The sequence below is a fragment of the Scyliorhinus torazame genome, chromosome 11 (assembly GCF_047496885.1).
Source record: "Scyliorhinus torazame isolate Kashiwa2021f chromosome 11, sScyTor2.1, whole genome shotgun sequence".
In the NCBI taxonomy this organism is placed as follows: Eukaryota; Metazoa; Chordata; class Chondrichthyes; order Carcharhiniformes; family Scyliorhinidae; genus Scyliorhinus; species Scyliorhinus torazame.
In genome coordinates, this window is record NC_092717.1 from 52261417 (window position 1) to 52279916 (window position 18500).

The 18500-nt window shown below is 47.2% G+C and overlaps 1 protein-coding gene and 1 long non-coding RNA gene across 6 annotated transcripts in view; one reads left to right on the top strand and one right to left on the bottom strand.

The window, feature by feature from the left end:
• LOC140385282 (transcriptional activator GLI3-like) overlaps window positions 1–18500 on the bottom strand; it is a 526585-nt gene that overhangs the window by 117577 nt on the left and 390508 nt on the right. For all 4 annotated transcript variants that reach the window (XM_072467248.1, XM_072467249.1, XM_072467250.1 and 1 more), the window contains 2 exons: window positions 14731–14936; window positions 2427–2576 (listed from right to left, as the gene is read on the bottom strand). In XM_072467248.1, the coding sequence (XP_072323349.1) occupies window positions 2427–2576; window positions 14731–14936 (356 nt within the window). The remainder of the gene's footprint in view (window positions 1–2426; window positions 2577–14730; window positions 14937–18500) is intronic.
• Window positions 321–14668, top strand: LOC140385283 (uncharacterized). 2 transcript variants are annotated; one of them, XR_011933330.1, is made up of 6 exons: window positions 321–358; window positions 1552–1587; window positions 2443–2765; window positions 3746–3804; window positions 13781–13889; window positions 14351–14668. It is a non-coding gene; the product is annotated as an uncharacterized lncRNA (long non-coding RNA). The 2 variants fall into 2 exon arrangements; XR_011933329.1 differs by lacking the exons at window positions 3746–3804; window positions 13781–13889.

The window sequence follows — 18500 nt, forward strand, 5'->3', positions numbered from 1 at the left end:
GTTTTTGCACATTAAGCCTCAATGAGCGGAGAGAATATGGAACTTGCTCCCACATGGGTGATTGAGGTGAACAATGTAAATGCCTTTAAGGAAAAGCTCAATAAGCGTATGTGAGGGAGAAAGTATTATAAGGATATGTTGAAAATGTGAGATGAAATGGGATGGGGAGAGTCGTGTGAACTGTTGGACTGATTGGCTTGTTTCTGTAATGTGAAACAATCTTATAAAATTAGCCTCATATCTTCACTATGATCAGAGTCACGCATGTTGGTTTCACTGCTTAGAAAGGAGAAGGGAGACAGCAAATAGAAAAAAGTTCCATCTGGGGCTAGTGACCAGCAGAGTTCCACATTTCTGGGTAAGTCTGTGCACAGTTTACATGTACAACGGGGAGGATATTCTTGTAATTTCACTATTTGCCAACAACTGGGGTAATAAATGCTGGAGAAAAATTTTGTTCCTGTTGAATTTGACGTTCATGAACTTGAGAATGAATGGAGTGCCATTGTGTAAATAATCCACACTATGTAAAGTAACTGCAGCAGCTTTTATAGTGTAGAATGCAAGGTTAGAAAAAAAATAGTTTACAAAATCGTTAGCATCTAAAAAGCACTTACACCAACTATTTAAAAAAGATGAAAATAAATTATTTTTAAAAAGCTGCGGCAAGTGCAATGACAGACATTTTAATGGAAAAGTAGGTTAATTTCAGGATATTATTGTTAAGCGGCAGCAGATGAATAGATCCATACTGAGATGAATGATAGGGCAACATATCCCTAATCCAGATTGAAGTTTGACATTGACTGGAATTTAGATCTTTGCAATTGCTTTGTACAAAGTGAAGAGGTATGTTCATCCTGTTCAGATTAAAAGGAAGTACCAACTAAACAAACCCTTATCAGCTGGAAAAGGTGAGTTTAAGTGACCTTCCCACAATGCAGTCTTCTTTTAATCTTCTATTTACACTGCAAAATAACTCATTTGCATAATGTCGCTCTGCACATTTGCAGCCCATATTAAAACATTGCCTAATTTAAATGCTATTGCTGCCATACTTGAATTATACAAAAACAAGTTCCATTAATTTATTTAGAAGAAATTGATCTCATAATAGTTCTGCATAGAAAAGTAGTATAATTTTTTCATCACCCTATTGTATTTAAATGAATAATCTCACAATCAGCTGATATTTCCACATCATCCTATTTCTAACCCAGATTTTCCTTTTTGGGAAACATACATTGAATAGGCTCCAGGCATGTTAATGGGATTAGTAAACCTGTGTTGAACTTTTATGAGCTCTGCCACAGAATTTGCTTTAAATTGAATTAGGGTACATTAATATTAAAGCTGTTTTTATATAATAGATAAATACGATCTTGCTAGCTACTGAATTTGAACTCAAAAGAATTTTCAATTTAGTTCTTCCAACACGGAATAGAATGGGAACAGCTATTTGAAATGTTCCTTACCTATTTTTTACTTGAACAAGATAAAAGCATTTGGATTGTTAGAATTATTTTACCCTGAAACGTTTTTCCTCTCTAGATCTTCTCGGAGCTGCACACCAGTGTCAGTTTTCAGGTAAGGGACTTCTGCAATTGCAATTTAAAAGTTGGCCACTGGGAGGTGCATTGGTGCATTGACTTGCACAGCCTGCGTCCAATGGAGTACCTCACCCAGCCTGAGATTGAGAAAAAAAGTCTATGTGGAGAGTTGAGAGGGTAAAACTCAACACTTTATCTGCATAAATATATTAACATGCCAACTCCTCACACAGCGAGAGAGATACAACCTAAGGAATACTTAAAATGGTCCAACACCATTTTCTCTGACCTTTTTTGATCTCCCTCTCCAATGTCATTTCCCACTTCCCAACTGAATGGAAAATATGATATAAACTTCTGTGTATCCTACTGTTATATTGAGCCCTATAGGAAATGCATGGGAATGTCACAGGTAGAATTCCCCCCATCCCGCCACTCCACAAATTCCTGCCTCTTTATTGGGGAGCCAATTTCTTTTTACTTGGCTCTGTTGAGAATGAAGATTCACCTCTGTGGTAATGCAGAAGGAAGGCTTTGACCTGCCATTCCATGGTACTAGATGTTACTTTGGTAAATACTATTCAGTTCTTCACCCTCTTAGACCTGGAAATTGCTAGTCAGTGGTTAAACCCCCATTTACCACTCTGATAACAGTCAACACCAAAAAAGACCTGATCGTATAAAAGTCAGTTCCCTCAAACGTATGTGACAGAGCCCAAGATTTTGTTTTTTTTTTGGTGGGTTGCTTTTCTAAACAATGTAATGATTGAATTTTTTCAGATTTTTTTTTTTTTTTTTTTTTTTTTAAACATTTAAATGGAAGCTTTTACCATGGTGAATTTTTCAATATGTAACTTTTTAAAAATTGTTACCTACCCTCCATTGTATGCAGATATTCCATGTGAAGAGCACCAGCAGTTGCCATGCCAGTTGGAGGAAGGATGTCACCGTACGGACTACGGTGGCCAGCCAGCAGGGCCATCTGGTGGTGGTAATATTCCGCTGGGCTGACTCCAGCATGTGGTACTGCAAAAGCAAATAAGACTCTAAATCGACACCAAGGTTATCGAGTGAGGCCCATTAGCTGAAAACAAATTGCTTTCTTGGAAATTACTTCAAATGCCCTCTTTACATATTAACTGATCTGGATACCTGCCATGTTTTCAGTTAATACTGGTCAAGTTTCTATATTGCTCTGGGACATTCTACGTGACGGTAATCAGGACTCTGTTCAGATTAAATGGGAACATTTCCTGTGCACTACTTGTAATGATTTGCACATACATTCTTTAAAAACATTTCCTATTTCATTGCAAAAAGCAGAGACAAAATCCTGTATAAAATACTCTTGTCACCTACACTGCAGTGGCATGCTTACATTTAGTGCTTGTTTGGTGAATTGGACATTCTGAATTCACCCTTCATGTACCCGAACAGGTGCCGGAGTGTGGCGACTAGGGGATTTTCAAAGTAACTTCATTGCAGTGTATGTAAGCCTACTTGTGACACTGATAAAGATTATTATTATTATAAAAACCTGTACATCCCTCCCAACTAGTATAGACAATTCCTAAAATTTATCATATTGTTTGAAGAGATATTCTTGAGTTCAGTGGAATGCATCCTCATAGACATGTTCTGTTTCACACCAAAGATATAAAATGTCAAATGGCAAAGTAATTTCTTAAATTTATTGGATTTTGGTGGTACAATGGAGTTCTACAACCCCGTCTTCCTCATGGAGGATGATGCTGGATTTATTATGGGGACTATTTAGTTCACATGCAAACTACAAAAACATAGATCCAGTAGTTTGTAAGTCATATGAACCTGAAAGTTATGTTATAACTTGTCTACTATTTGATTGCTGTTCGAAGACTTGCAGTTTCTGCAGAACCTTTGGGTTCCCTCTTCCAGTTCTGTCTGGCTTCTTGCAGCCAACACAACTACAGTGACGTAAACAGCTCAGCAGCAGATGTGCAAATGACTTGGTCATTTTCTGCAGTGTTACCTTGACATTCACACTCGCTCAAGAACTTCCCATACCCTTTGGTCAGCTTTAAGTGGAAAACAATAAATGTGAATGCAGGGACTTTTGTAAGTCACCAGTACATCCAAAAGCTTTTTACATTTTGTGTAGCCATCTGTAATAAACACAACTAACTCTAACATTTATATATTATTTTTTCACATAGAAAAATGGATACCAAGACAAAGAAGTGTTCTCTTTTAAAGAAAAGGAATGCACAAACAGGTGGGTTTTAAGGACAGTCTGAAAGGAGAGGGAGCTGGCGAGATGGAGCAGTTTATGGAGGGAATTACAGACAGCAGGGCATAGATGGTGGAGAGAAAGAAGATGGGATGCGCAAAAGGTGAAATTTAGAGACGCACAGAATTCTGGATGAGTTAGGGTGAGAGGAGATAACAGAGATATCTTGGGGCAATGCCTTGGAGGGGTTTGAATATGGGAGTAATAATATTAAATTGAAGGTGGTGGGTGATTAGGAGCCAATTTATTTCAGCAAGCACATGGGTGACGAGTGAGTAGGGCTTGGTGCAAACTAAAAATCAGACACCAGAGTTTGGGTAAGGTGTGAAGTTTACAGACTGTACAGGATGGGAAGGCAACCAGGAGAATGCTGGAATTGTGAAATGAATAAACAAGTATTTTGGAAGCAGATGGGTTGTGGCAGATGCTGAGGTAGATAATATTGTGGAGGTGAAAGTAAGCAGTCGTCATGATAGAGATATTGCGCAGGTGAGTGGGTGGCGGGGCGCATTGAGCTGACATTGAGCCGAAGGAAATTACAGTCAATCTAAGACTGGGACGTCCGTCAAACAGTCGGACAACAGAGACAGTGGAGGAGGTGAGAGAAGTGGTACACATGGTTCTGGGTATCATTAACATACATTATGAAGCTGCCCCCATAAGATGCCACTAAAGGAGAAATTGTAGTTAAGAAAGAAATGGGAGACGCAGCATACATCATTAGGGAACTCCAGAGATAATGGAACAAGAGTGTGAAGATAATATATCTGATGATACCTACCCAATTGTGGCCAGTGTAAGAATGTGACCAAATGGGGGCTGTCCCACTGAAGTAGATTATGAAGTAGAGGCACTGGAAGGAATGTTGTCTTTATTTTGCACGAGATATCAAATTAATCTAGTTCAGTTTGCAGCTACTCTAAACTGAATTCAACTCCATAGTATTTGTATATTACCTACTTCCCAGTGTTGCACGGTGATTGCATTGTTTAGTATGAGAATACAGACACCGTCCAAAGATGTGCAGGCTAGGTGGATTGGCCATGCCAAATTACTCCTTAATGTCCAAACATGTGCAGGTTAGGTGGGGTGTTCTTTTGGAGTGTCAGTGCAGACTCAATGGGCTGAATGGCCTCCTTCTACATTGTAAGAATTCTATTGAATCCTAGAGCAGGAATCATGCATCAGAATCCTTTTTGTTTTTTAAATACAAATGTCTCTGCAATTTAATTTTAACCTCCGCTGAAGGAGAGTGGAAACTAGCACAGTGGTTAGCACTGTTGCTTCACACCGCCAGGGACCAGGTTCCATTCCCAGCTTGGGTCACTGTCTGTGCGGGTGTGGTGGTATGTATTAGGGGTCATGTGGGACTGTGAAGCCGTGATGCTATTGGCTGACAGATCCCGGGTCCTGGTTGGCTGCTGACTCCTGGCTCCGCCCAGAAGGCGGAGTATAAGAACCCGAGCTTCTCCCCGCCGCTTCATTCTGTTGCTGAACTGCTGGGGACAAGTCTTGCTTAATAAAGCCTCAATCGACTTCATCACTTCTCGTCTCTCTCGGAAGTCATTGTGCGCTACAATTTATTAAGCAAGCTTAAAAGACTATGGAGCTCCGGATCGCCCCGGAATGCCTGCGGATCAGCCCCCACGCAGCGAACTCGGCAGCAGTATTTAAACACTGGCAAGCATGTTTTGAAGGCTACCTCCGAACGGCCCCCGGCCGGATCACAGAAGACCAGAAAATGCAGGTCCTGCATTCGAGGGTAAGCCCGGAAATTTACCCTCTCATAGAAGACGCAGAGGATTTCCCGACGGCGCTCGCAGCACTGAAGAGCATCTACGTTCGCCCCGTGAACCAGGTCTACGCGCGCTACCAACTCGCAACGAGACGGCAAAGTCCCGGAGAATCGCTAGAAGAATTCTACGCCGCGCTGCTAATTTTGGGACGGGGCTGCAGCTGCCCGCCGTGTGAACGCGATCGAACACACGGACATGCTAATTCGCGATGCTTTTGTGGCAGGTATGAACTCTCCCCAAATCCGCCAAAGACTTTTAGAAAGAGAGTTGTTAGGACTCTCAGAGGCACGGGCCATTGCAGCTTCCCTAGATGTGGCCTCGCAAAACGCCCGCGCCAACGGCCCCGCGGCAGCCCCTTGGGCTCCGTGGACCCCCGTCGCGACAAACCCCCCCCCTTCACAGGCTTGCGCGGTTAAAGCGCCAGACCATCCCGGGGGGGCCCGCTGCTATTTCTACGGGCAAGCGAAACACCCCCGGCAGCGCTGCCCGGCCCGCGCAGCTATTTGTAAAACCTGCGGCAAGAAGGGCCATTACGCGGCTGTGTGCCGATCCCGGGGGGTCGCCGCAATCCCCGGAGAAGAACAAGCCCAGCATAGCCCAAACGCTCCCCAACCCCCCCAGCGCCCCATGTGCGACCCGCGGGTGCCGCCATTTTGGGTCCCGGGCACCACGAGGGGAGGATGGGCGCCGCCATCTTGTAACCCCCCAGCCACGTGCGATTCATGGGGGCGGCCATTTTGTCCACCCCCGACCACGTGCGATCCATGGGGGCGGCCATTTTGTCCACCCCCGGCCGCGTGCGATTCATGGACGCCACCATCTTGGATGACAACAAAGGACCCCAGCATCGATGGCTCCACGGGGTCCGAAAAAGACGCCGCGACACTACTACCACGACTGGCTTCGATGACTCTGGATCAATCACGGCCCCAGACGACGACAACAATGGTGCTGATCAACGGACACGAGACATCATGCTTGATCGACTCCGGGAGCACCGAAAGTTTCATTCACCCAGACACGGTAAGACGCTGTTTTCTGACCATCCATCCAAGTACGCAAAAGATTTCCCTAGCTGCAGGATCCCACTCCGTAGAGATCAAAGGGTTCTGCATCGCGAACCTAACGGTGCAAGGGAGGGAGTTTAAAAACTACAGACTCTACGTCCTTCCCCAACTCTGCGCGCCCACATTACTGGGATTAGATTTCCAGTGTAACCTGCAGAGCCTAACATTCCAATTCGGCGGCCCAATACCCCCACTCACTATCTGCGGCCTCGCAACTCTCAAGGTTGAACCGCCGTCCTTGTTTGCAAACCTCACCCCTGATTGCAAACCTGTCGCCACTAGGAGCAGACGGTACAGCGCCCAGGACCGGATATTTATTCGGTCTGAAGTCCAGCGGTTGCTGAAGGAAGGCATAATCCAGGCCAGCAATAGTCCCTGGAGAGCCCAGGTGGTAGTAGTAAAGACCGGGGAGAAGCAAAGGATGGTCATAGACTATAGCCAGACCATCAACAGGTACACACAGCTAGATGCGTACCCTCTCCCCCGCATATCCGACATGGTAAATCGGATTGCCCAGTATAAGGTTTTCTCCACCGTGGACCTCAAGTCCGCCTACCACCAGCTCCCCATCCGCCCAGGTGACCGCAAGTACACAGCCTTCGAGGCAGACGGGCGTCTATACCACTTCCTAAGGGTCCCATTTGGTGTCACGAACGGGGTCTCGGTCTTCCAACGGGAGATGGACCAAATGGTTGACCAGCACGGGTTGCAGGCCACGTTCCCGTATCTCGACAACGTAACCATCTGCGGCCACGATCAGCAGGACCACGACGCCAACCTCCAAATATTCCTCCAGACCGCTAACGCCCTGAACCTCGCATACAACGAGGAAAAGTGCGTTTTTAGCACAAACCGGTTGGCCATCCTGGGATACGTAGTGCGCAATGGGATAATAGGCCCCGACCCCGAACGCATGCGCCCCCTTATGGAATTTCCCCTCCCCCACTGCTCCAAAGCCCTGAAACGTTGCCTGGGGTTCTTTTCATATTACGCCCAGTGGGTCCCCCAGTATGCAGACAAGGCCCGCCAGCTAATACAGACCACTACCTTCCCCCTGTCGACAGAGGCTCGCCAGGCCTTCAGCCGCATCAAAGCGGATATCGCAAAGGCCACGATGCGCGCCATCGACGAGTCCCTCCCCTTCCAGGTCGAGAGCGACGCATCCGACGTAGCTCTAGCGGCCACCCTTAACCAAGCGGGCAGACCCGTGGCCTTTTTCTCCTGAACCCTCCACGCCTCAGAAATCCGCCACTCCTCAGTGGAAAAGGAAGCCCAAGCCATAGTGGAAGCTGTGCGACATTGGAGGCATTACCTGGCCGGCAGGAGATTCACTCTCCTCACCGACCAACGGTCGGTAGCCTTCATGTTCGATAATGCACAGCGGGGCAAAATTAAAAATGACAAGATCTTAAGGTGGAGGATCGAGCTCTCCACCTTCAACTACGAGATCTTGTACCGTCCCGGAAAGCTGAACGAGCCGTCCGATGCCCTATCCCGCGGCACATGTGCCAACGCACAAATAGACCGTCTCCAAGCCCTCCACGAGGACCTCTGCCACCCGGGGGTCACTCGGTTCTACCATTTCATAAAGTCCCGCAACCTCCCCTACTCTGTGGAGGAGGTCCGTACAGTCACCAGGAACTGCCACATCTGCGCAGAGAGCAAACCGCACTTTTTCAGGCCGGATAGAGCGCACCTGATCAAGGCTTCCCGCCCCTTTGAACGCCTCAGTTTGGATTTCAAAGGGCCCCTCCCCTCCACCGACTGCAACGCATACTTCCTGAACGTGGTGGACGAGTACTCTCGTTTCCCCTTCGCCATCCCCTGCCCTGACATGACAGCGGCCACAGTCATTAAAGCCCTTGGCACCATATTCACACTGTTCGGTTGCCCCGCATATATCCATAGCGACAGGGGGTCCTCCTTCATGAGTGACGAGCTGCGCCAGTTCCTGCTCAGCAAGGGCATAGCCTCGAGCAGGACGACCAGCTACAACCCCCGGGGGAACGGGCAAGTAGAGAGGGAGAACGGCACGGTCTGGAAGACCGTCCTGCTGGCCCTACGGTCCAGGGATCTCCCAGTTTCCCGGTGGCAGGAGGTACTCCCGGATGCTCTCCACTCCATCCGGTCGCTGCTGTGTACCACCACTAACCAAACGCCTCATGAGCGCCTCCTCGTCTTCCCCAGGAAGTCCTCCTCCGGAACGTCACTGCCGACCTGGCTGGCGGCCCCAGGTCGTGCTCCGGAAACATGTGCGGGCACAGAAATCGGATCCGTTGGTCGAGAGGGTTCACCTTCTCCACGCGAACCCGCAGTACGCCTACGTGGCGTACACCGACGGCCGACAGGACACGGTCTCCCTGCGGGACCTGGCGCCCGCTGGCAACACACACCCCCCCCCCCCCCCCCCGACACCGATCATCCCCTTCCTACCACCGGCGCACCCCGCGACCGCCCCCTTCCCGGGAGGATCGGTCCTCCTCCCGTGCCCGCCCAGGAGTGAAACAGGAACGAACACCGAAACGCTCCCGGAGACGACAACACCTGAACAAGCACCTGCACCACCACCGGGGCTGAGGCGATCGACGAGGAAGATCAGACCGCCCGCTCGACTCGTGGCAGCCGCGTGACACCAAGAATGTTGTTGTATTGTAACAAAAAAAAAAAAAAATTTCTCTTACTAATATTGTAAATAGTTTCACAAACTTTGTACATAGCCCAGTGTAGGGCTAAAACTGTAGTAACATGTCCGAAATTTTTCTCCCAGGACCAGCCTTGTAAACCCCTACCACCATGCGAACCACCACCCCGCCGGGTTCCTTTTTAACAAGGGGTGAATGTGGTGGTATGTATTAGGGGTCATGTGGGACTGTGAAGCCGTGATGCTATTGGCGGACAGATCCCGGGTCCTGGTTGGCTGCTGACTCCTGGCACTGCCCTGAAGGCGGAGTATAAGAACCCGAGCTTCTCCCCGCCGCTTCAATCTGTTGCTGAACTGCTGGGGACAAGTCTCGCTTAATAAAGCCTCAATCGACTTCATCACTTCTCGTCTCTCTCGTAAGTCATTGTGCGCTACAGCGGGTCTGCATGTTCTCCCTATGTCTGCGTGGGTTTCCTCCGGGTGCTCCGGTTTCCTCCCACATGTCCCGAAAGACTTGCTTGTTAGGTAAGTAGGACATTCTGAATTCTCCCTCCGTGTACCCGAACAAGCGCCGGAATGTGGCAACTCGGGGCTTTTCACAGTAACTTCATTGCAGTGTTAATGTAAGTCTACTTGTGACACTAATAAAGATTATTAATTTATTACTAAATAATGTTTTTGCCCTTGTTAGTTCGTCTGTAAACAATATATTTCAAAAATAATGGACAGATTTCAATAAAACTTGGTACACAGACTAGATGTGGCCCAAAGAAGAACTGAATAGTATATGGTGATGCTCCAGATCTGGATCTGATTCCTGGAAATTTTATAAGATTTCATAAAACACTGGGATTTTGGGGCAATTTGTTATTTTTTCCAATGTTGAACTTGTTTTATTTAGAGTGTTGTTGATTGTTTTAGAATGTTATAGATTGTCTCAGCTGCTGTAGTGGAATTTGTCACAGCTGTCAAAATGTGAGCAATGTTTTCAGAGCAGGTTGTTGGATGTGGATTGGCCGGAAAGCTCCTTAGTGAGATGGAAGATCTTATTTTCAGCTTTGCAGTTTTTTTTGTTTTTTTAAATATATTTATTCAAATTTTCCAACAAATTTTCAACAAAACCACCCCCCCTCTCCACAAGAAAAAAGAAACCAAAACACAACAATCAGAAATTATACATTGGATTTACCCCATATACAATAACCCCCCAAATAACATTTAAAAGCACAAATACGGGAAACCCCCCACCTTCACCCAAACGCCACCCCAAAAGGAACCCCCCCTCACTCCCTCCTGACCGCCCACCCCCCCCCCCCCACCCTTGGGCTGCTGCTGTTGACCTCCTAACACTCCACGAGATAGTCTAGGAACGGTTGCCACCGCCTGGAGAACCCTTGCACAGACCCTCGCAAGGCAAACTTTATCCTCTCCAGCTTGATGAACCCTGCCATGTCATTGGTTCAAGCTTCCACACGAGGGGGCTTCACATCTTTCCATAGTAGCAAAATCCTCCGCTGGGCTACCAGGGACGCAAATGCCAGAATACCGGCCTCTTTCGCCTCCTGCACTCCCGGCTCGTCCGATACCCCAAATAATGCCAATCCCCAGCTCAGCTTGACCCGGGCGTTCACCACCTTGGACATAGTCCTCGCAAAACCCCTCCAAAACCCATCCAGCGCCGGGCACAACCAGAACATATGGACGTGATTTGCCGGGCTCCACGAGCACCTCCCACATCTGTCCTCCACCCCAAAGAACCTACTCAACCTTGCCCCTGTCATATGCACTCTGTGTAATTTTGAACTGTATTAGGCTGAGCCTGGCGCAAGAGGAGGAAGAATTAACCCTACTCAGGGCATCAGCCCACAGACCCTCATCTATCTCCTCCCCAAGCTCTGCCTCCCAGTTGCCCTTTAACTCCTCCACCGAGGCCTCCTCCTCTTCCTTCAGCTCCTGGTAAATCGCCGAAACCTTGCCTTCTCCAACCCATACACCCGAAGTCACCCTGTCCTGAATCCCACGTGCCAGAAGCAGTGGGAATTCCCTCACCTGCATGTACCTGAAAGCATTTCCCGGGGGATCTGCCCCCAGATCTTCAGCGTCGCCGCCACCACCGGACTCGTGGTGTACCTTGTCCACTTTCGGGATTGGCGCCCTACTCAAAATGAAAAAGTCTACCCGGGAGTAGGCTCTATGGACGTAGGAAAAGAAGAAAAATTCCCTGGCCTGCGGCCTGGCAAACCTCCATGGATCCACTCCCCCCATCTGGTCCATAAACCCCCTAAGCACCTTGGCCACAGCCAGCCTCTTACCCGTCCTGGACCTAGAACGGTCCAGTGCTGGGTCCAGCACCGTGTTGAAGACCCCCCCCCCCCCCACCATTATCAAGCTTCCTACCTCCAGATCCGGAATCCGGCCCAGCATGTGTTTCATAAATCCGGCATCATCCCAATTCGGGGCATATATGTTAACCAGTACCACCCGCACCCCCTGTAACCTACCACTCACCATCACATATCGACCTCCATTATCCACTACAATATTCAGTGCCTCAAACGACACCCGCTTCCCCACCAGTATTGCAACCCCTCTGTTCTTCGCATCCAGCCCTGAATGAAAGACCTGCCCTACCCATCGCTTTCTCAGCCTAACCTGATCTGCCACCTTCAGATGTGTCTCCTGGAGCATAACCGCGTCTGCCTTCAGTCCCTTTAAGTGCGTGAACACCCGGGCCCTCTTGACCGGCCCGTTCAGGCCCCTCACATTCCAAGTTATCAGCCGGATCGGGGGGCTACTCACGCCCCCCCCCTCCCCCAGCTCCCCTTTGGCCAATGCAGCAGCAACCCAGTTTCCCCCCCCCTCCCTCCCCTAGATCCTCATCTAGCCATTTTGCTCCCCGCATGACACTCCCGTAAGTCAGCTGACTCCTGCTGACCCCGGCTTCTCCCGCCATTCCATCGATCCCCCAGTGTAAGAATCCCCCCACCCCTTGGCAGTCAGTGTGCACTCCTCTCCAGCACCGCCCTCCCCCCCCCCCCCCGGGCCCCATCCTTCCCTAACGCGGGAAAAAAGCCCGCGCTTTCCTGAGCCGGCCCCGCCCCCTCTGGCGCAGCTCCTTTTTGCGGCCTTACCCCAACTCCCCATCCCCAGGCCTCCACCCCCCCTCTTCTTCCCCGGGGCCCTGCCCCTCCAACACCGACGCCCCCACTCTCCCACAGCCCACATCAAATCCATTCACCTATCCCCACCCAGCACCAAAACAAAAAGAACATTCCCCAAACGCAGTAAACACTGTAAACATCCCCCCCCCCCACAACAAACCCTCAGTTTGAGTCCAACTTTTCAGTCTGAATAAAGTTCCATGCCTCATCAGGCGTTTCAAAATAGTGGTGCCGATCTTGGAACGTGACCCACAATCGCGCTGGCTGCAGCATCCCGAACTTCACCCCCTTCCGATGGAGAACCGCCTTAGCCCGGTTAAAACCAGCCCTCTTCTTAGCCACCTCCGCACTCCAGTCCTGGTAAATTCGGATCTCCGTGTTCTCCCACTGGCTGCTCCGCTCTTTTTTGGCCCATCTCAGGACACACTCTCTGTCCATAAAGCGGTGGAACCTCACCACTACAGCCCTTGGCAGCCCGTTGGCTTTGGGTCTCCTTGCCAAGACCCGATGAGCCCCATCCAGCTCCAGGGGCCTCGAGAAAGTTCCCGCGCCCATCAGCGAATTGAGCATCGTGCTCATATATGCCCCAGCATCGGGCCCCTCCACTCCTTCAGGGAGACCCAGAATCCGAAGATTCTTCCTCCTTGACCTATTCTCCAGGTACTCAAATTTTTCCGCCCACCTCTTGTGCAGCGCCTCGTGCGCCTCCACCTTCACCGCCAGGCCCAAGATCTTGTCCTTGTTCTCCGAGGCTTTTTGCCACACCTCCCGGATCGCTGCCCCTTGGGCCTTCTGGGTCTCCACAAGCTTCTCAATCGCCGCCTTCATTGGCGCCAGCATTTCTGTCCTCAGCTCCTCGAAGCAGCGTTTAAGAAACTCCTGCTGCTCCTGCGACCACGCTGCTTGGTCTCCACCCGCCGCCATCTTGCTTTTCCTCCCTTGCACTTTCCGCTGCACCAGGATAACTTTTCTAACCGCTCCACTCCTGGTCCAATCCATATACTGTCGGGGGGACCTTGCTGTCACCTTCCCACACTGGAAACCCTCGAACAATTGCAGTTGGGGCCCCTCCGAATAGCCCAAATGTCCGTTCACGGCAGGAGCTGCCGAACGTGTGACCTACCTAGGCATAGCCGCAACCGGAAGTCTCAGCTTTGTAGTTGCAGAGCATCAACTAGGCAGGGAAAAACCTCAAGGGAGAGCTGAATAATTGCAATGTTAACACAGCAGGATGGAGGAATGCATTCCACTGAGTTCCCTCTCCTGATCTTTATGTTATTCATTTTGGCTTCCCAGATTTTGTTCGTTTGGAAAAACACAGAACCCAACCCCAAGCCTACATCAATGAACCATGCCACCGACCACTGTCAGGGAACAGCTGGACATGGCAGTGTGCCTTCTTCTGGTGGGTTTCCTGAGAAGTCAGGGAGATACTGCACCTTGTTAGCAACACAAATTGGAAACACATGCACCTTTATCTTTGTTACATGACAGTGGGCATAAATGGTATAAGACAAAGTGTCATCCCACCTTCCTTTTACTCTAAATGCTTTGAAACAAATTGTACAGTTGCTGTAGTGAGGTGATATCTTACAACTGAGGCATCTGTGAACCATAGGCAACACAGTCCTATGTGCACTCATATTTCTTATTGGTTGATTTGTTCTAATACTTTAGAGGTTTAGAAAGGGCTGTTTTACTGATGTTGTCTCATCAATGGATGAATCCTAATTGTAACACTTTTTTAAAAAACTATCAGCAACTTGAGATATGCAGCAATTAATGGGAACATGCACTCAACTTTCAGACATCCTCATAAATATTCAGAAGTCAGGATCTGATTGTGTGTTTTTTTAATTTTTAAAGTTACGATTGAAGCACCCTCTCCTGCCCCAGCAACTCAGGTGACATTATTGTGGAACTGCGTGTTTTCAAGAGTGAAAGGCCTGGCATTTAAAACAATACTGCGAAGAATAACGTGCAGGAGGAACAATAAAAAAAATATGCAAGTCCTTACTGAAATAAGATTTCATTTAAACAACAAACGAGGGTTTTATATACATTCGATCACCACAATGATAAAATCATTAGTCGGTTATATATAAAGGCCACCATCAATAGACATTTGTTTTAAATATTGTACGATTAGCATTATAAGTTGATTAAAAAGTTTGAATTGTAAAATACTTGCAGCATTATTTTTGTAACTCATTAAAGTGAGACACAAAACTATACATGATGCTCACCGTCAGTCGGGCTGAGTCCCCTGGCTGCAGAAATCATTGACAGAGAGGGGCTGCTGTGTAGAGATCTAATGTAGTCCATATATGGGTTAATGTATGGGTGTGGCGGGTTAAACACTGGCTCTGACGTACCAACAGGAGTTCTTTGTGGGGAAATTCTGATGAGCGAGATGTCAGAAAATGCTGGACTGCCTGAAAGGGAATGAGGCCTAAAAGGGAAAACAAAGTCATAGAGGGAATGGTTACAACGGTAAGTTAAATAGTAGCTTTAGCATGATTTCCATTCACCAAACGAAGCTGGATACCACAAATTGAACAAATGATACACCATATGGCACTGTACATGAAGGGACTGTCGACATGTGAACGGTTATCAAAATGTTCCCTGAAGTCAAAAACATGGGCAAGAAGTTTAGCCATTTTTTTTCCAGTGTTGTTGAATATTACAATACTGGTAAAATAATGGGCGTTGCACATAGTTTTTCAAAATAAATCTTTGGAAGACTGCAACTCGAGTTATGTTTCAACAGAAGTAAGCAGGCGTTCTGACACACTTCTGTCATCAGGCCCTCATCCTGAAAAACTATTTGAAATGGAGTAGCAGTGATCTTAGCATGCACTCGGGAGACACCAGCATGGCTCTCTCTCCTAGCCGCCTCTTTTGGGGAGGGTTTCTGGCTGCAGTAACCTGGTCTTCTAAAAAAGACAGTGATTAAAGCCAGTCAATGAGCTAGCTCCGACACTAGGGGCTGACCCCACCTAATGCCTTTTGTCCCTTGTTTTTCCAATTAATTTACTGTGTAAGAAAAAGCCACTGGGAGCAGCTGTGAGAGCAGTGGGGGGAGCACATTCCTTTGATGCTATGAGAATGTAACAGCAGATTTTTGCAGACCGTGATCATCAGTGTTTGCTGTTGGCACCAATCACCATGACAGGCTGTAATCTGATGTGAGAAGCCAATTCCACTCAGTTATCAGTTACAAGGGACTCGAAATATCTAAATTTGACAAAGATCAAAGCTAATCTCCAGGGAAACTAAAACTCACTAAAACAAACTCGAAGGGTCAGAATGTGGTGAATACCAACTCACTGTTATTTTTCACTTGTCTGTAACATCACTGAGATGCTTCAATTATTTAAATATGTTGCCCTTTCTCTACACTTATGAAAAGGATTATCAATTATAACGATACCTGATCTTGACAAATGGCAATGCACAAAATGTGGTTGGATAGGCAAATATGCTTATAATCGCTTATACATGTAAGGATCTTAGAACAAAATATAAATGAGTTTCTTTTCAAATCTCTTCAATTGCGACATTGTAATCCAGTACAATTGCAACAGTTTAAGGTTGAATAAGGCATGATGTGATTTTTTTAAATTACTTTTTAAAAAGTATATATTCACATTTATTTTCCTCTTTGGGGAATAGTGGGGAAGTGGTGGAAGGATTCCCGAGCTGATCATCAGCCCATTGAATCGCGTTATGAACGCTTCTTCCATGGCCAACAAGTCCTTGTGGTGGACTTGAACCCCGAGCTTCTGGTCCAGTGGTAGAGACGTGACCACTGTGCTACAAAACCTCCATCAATCATGATGCGATGCAGTTCTGACACAGGCACAAAATGCTGGAAGAGTACTAATAAAGGTGAGTTCAGAGCTGATGGGTTCTTCACTGAAGATGCTGGCCTCTTGTGCTATTTCAGAATAGCTTTCAGGCTAACCGCGTTTGTAATGGATTAGCCACAGTGGCTAAAGAGAGGCTGGGCTCCCATTACTTCCATCGTAACTGATCTTTTTGCAAGTTTTACTTGAATGTTCAGTGGTTTCTCTCTTCTCTTTCACACTCCAGTAAATCAAATGATCTTTAAAAAGCAGTAGATGTAGTGTGAAACCATGTGACAGACACAAAACTAAATGAACGGCAAGAAACCATGCAGGGATGGAGTGAATCTTACGATTAATAACGAGCTGCTCTTAGTGGCAACAAACAGTTCCACTGCACAATTAAAACTTTTATTTTTTGGCTCTAAATATCATCATTCACACAGCCTATCTTAAAAATCAGTGCAATCCATTAGAAATGTTACACCCCACCCCTTACCCAGGATTTTATATCTAGGCGGAATTCCAAAAAACAACTCGCTTTGAATAGGGAGTCCTCAGTGACAATACATACAACTGGCATTTAAACAGCACCTTTAGCATTGTAAAGCCAATAGGTATTTCACAACAGCGCAATGACAAAAAGAATCTGACACTAAACCAAAGAGTGAGGATGGGTAGCAATTCATTTGGTCACAGGGGAAGGTTTTTAGCAGCGTCTTAAAAGAGGAAACAATGAGATAGAGGGGTGGAGGTTTAATGGCTGTGGTGGAGTGAAGGAAGTGGGAAATTCGCAAGAGGCAGCAGTGGAAGAATGCAGAGCTCTCAGAGGGTTCACTAACTCACTGAGTTAAATATGCTCTCTTAGCATGAGCACCGTTTAAACCAAAGCAACATAAATTCTTTAGCGGATATCTATAGAAAATTTAAAACTTACACAAAATCAGACCACATCAACCATATTTTTCCGATCATCCAAGGAGTGGGGTTGATGGGGCTACTGGAGGGGGAAGAGAGGTACACGGGGAGGCAGTGGGGTAGTGGTATTATCACTGGACTCGTAATCCAGAGTCTCTGGGGACCCGGGTTCGAAACCAACCATGGCAAATAGTGAAATTCGAATTCAATAAAAGTCTGGAATTAAAAGTCTAAAAGGTGATCATGAAACCATTGTCAATTGTGATAAAAACCCATCTAGTTCATTAATGTCCTTTTTAGAAGGAAATCTGTTGTCCTTACCTGGTCTTGCCTAAATGTGACTCCAGATCAACAGCAATGTGGTTGATCCTTAAATGCCCTCAGGGATGGGCAATAAATGCTGACCCAGCCAGCGACGTCCACATCCCGTGAAGGAATAACTAAGTGTAGAGTGACGATAAACATGTACAGCGTGCCTGACATTGGGATTTAATATATGCGAGAGAGTGAAGAGTTGAGTGGGACTAAACTCATTGGGTTCCATTCTTAGTTGCATCGGGTGGCCCACGATTGGGTCCTGCTCCATAAATTGAACTACGCAAGTCTGGTGAGTAAGGTTAAGTCCGATTATCAAAAGTGGGATAACCTTCCCCTGCCTTGACAGACTGAGTTCAGTCTACTAAAATGAATATGCTCACAAAGGTTTTGTTTCTTTTTTTGATGTTTTCCTATTTTTCTCCCGAAAACGTTTTATTGGGGTTAATAGGTTGGCATCATTCTTTATATGGGCGGGCAAGGCCCTTACGATCTGCAGGGCACTTTAAGTTTAAATCCATATCGAGGTTGGCCCCTATTTGTGCTAATCGCTTATTTGAGTTGTCGAGGTTAGATGCGACATTTGGGGTTTGGGGAGGGAAGGGGCTCGAGAGATTTGGGGATTTGTTTGTGGAGGAACAGTTTGCCAGATTGGAGCAATTGTCAGTGAAGTTTGAACTTTCTGGGTTGAATTCGCCCAGGTACATCCAGATCCATAATTTTGTGTGAAAGGCCTTTCCAACATTTGCCATGGCACCGCTGCCATCTCTGATGGATAGAATCCTTTCTCAAGTGGGGTCAGAGGAGGGTAGCATGTCAGGCATATATGGGCGCATTCTGTCAGAGGAATCGTATCCGATGGATGAGCTGAAAGCGAAGGGGGGGGGAATTGTGACCTATATTCCTAAATTCGCTTGAGAATGTGGTGTTGA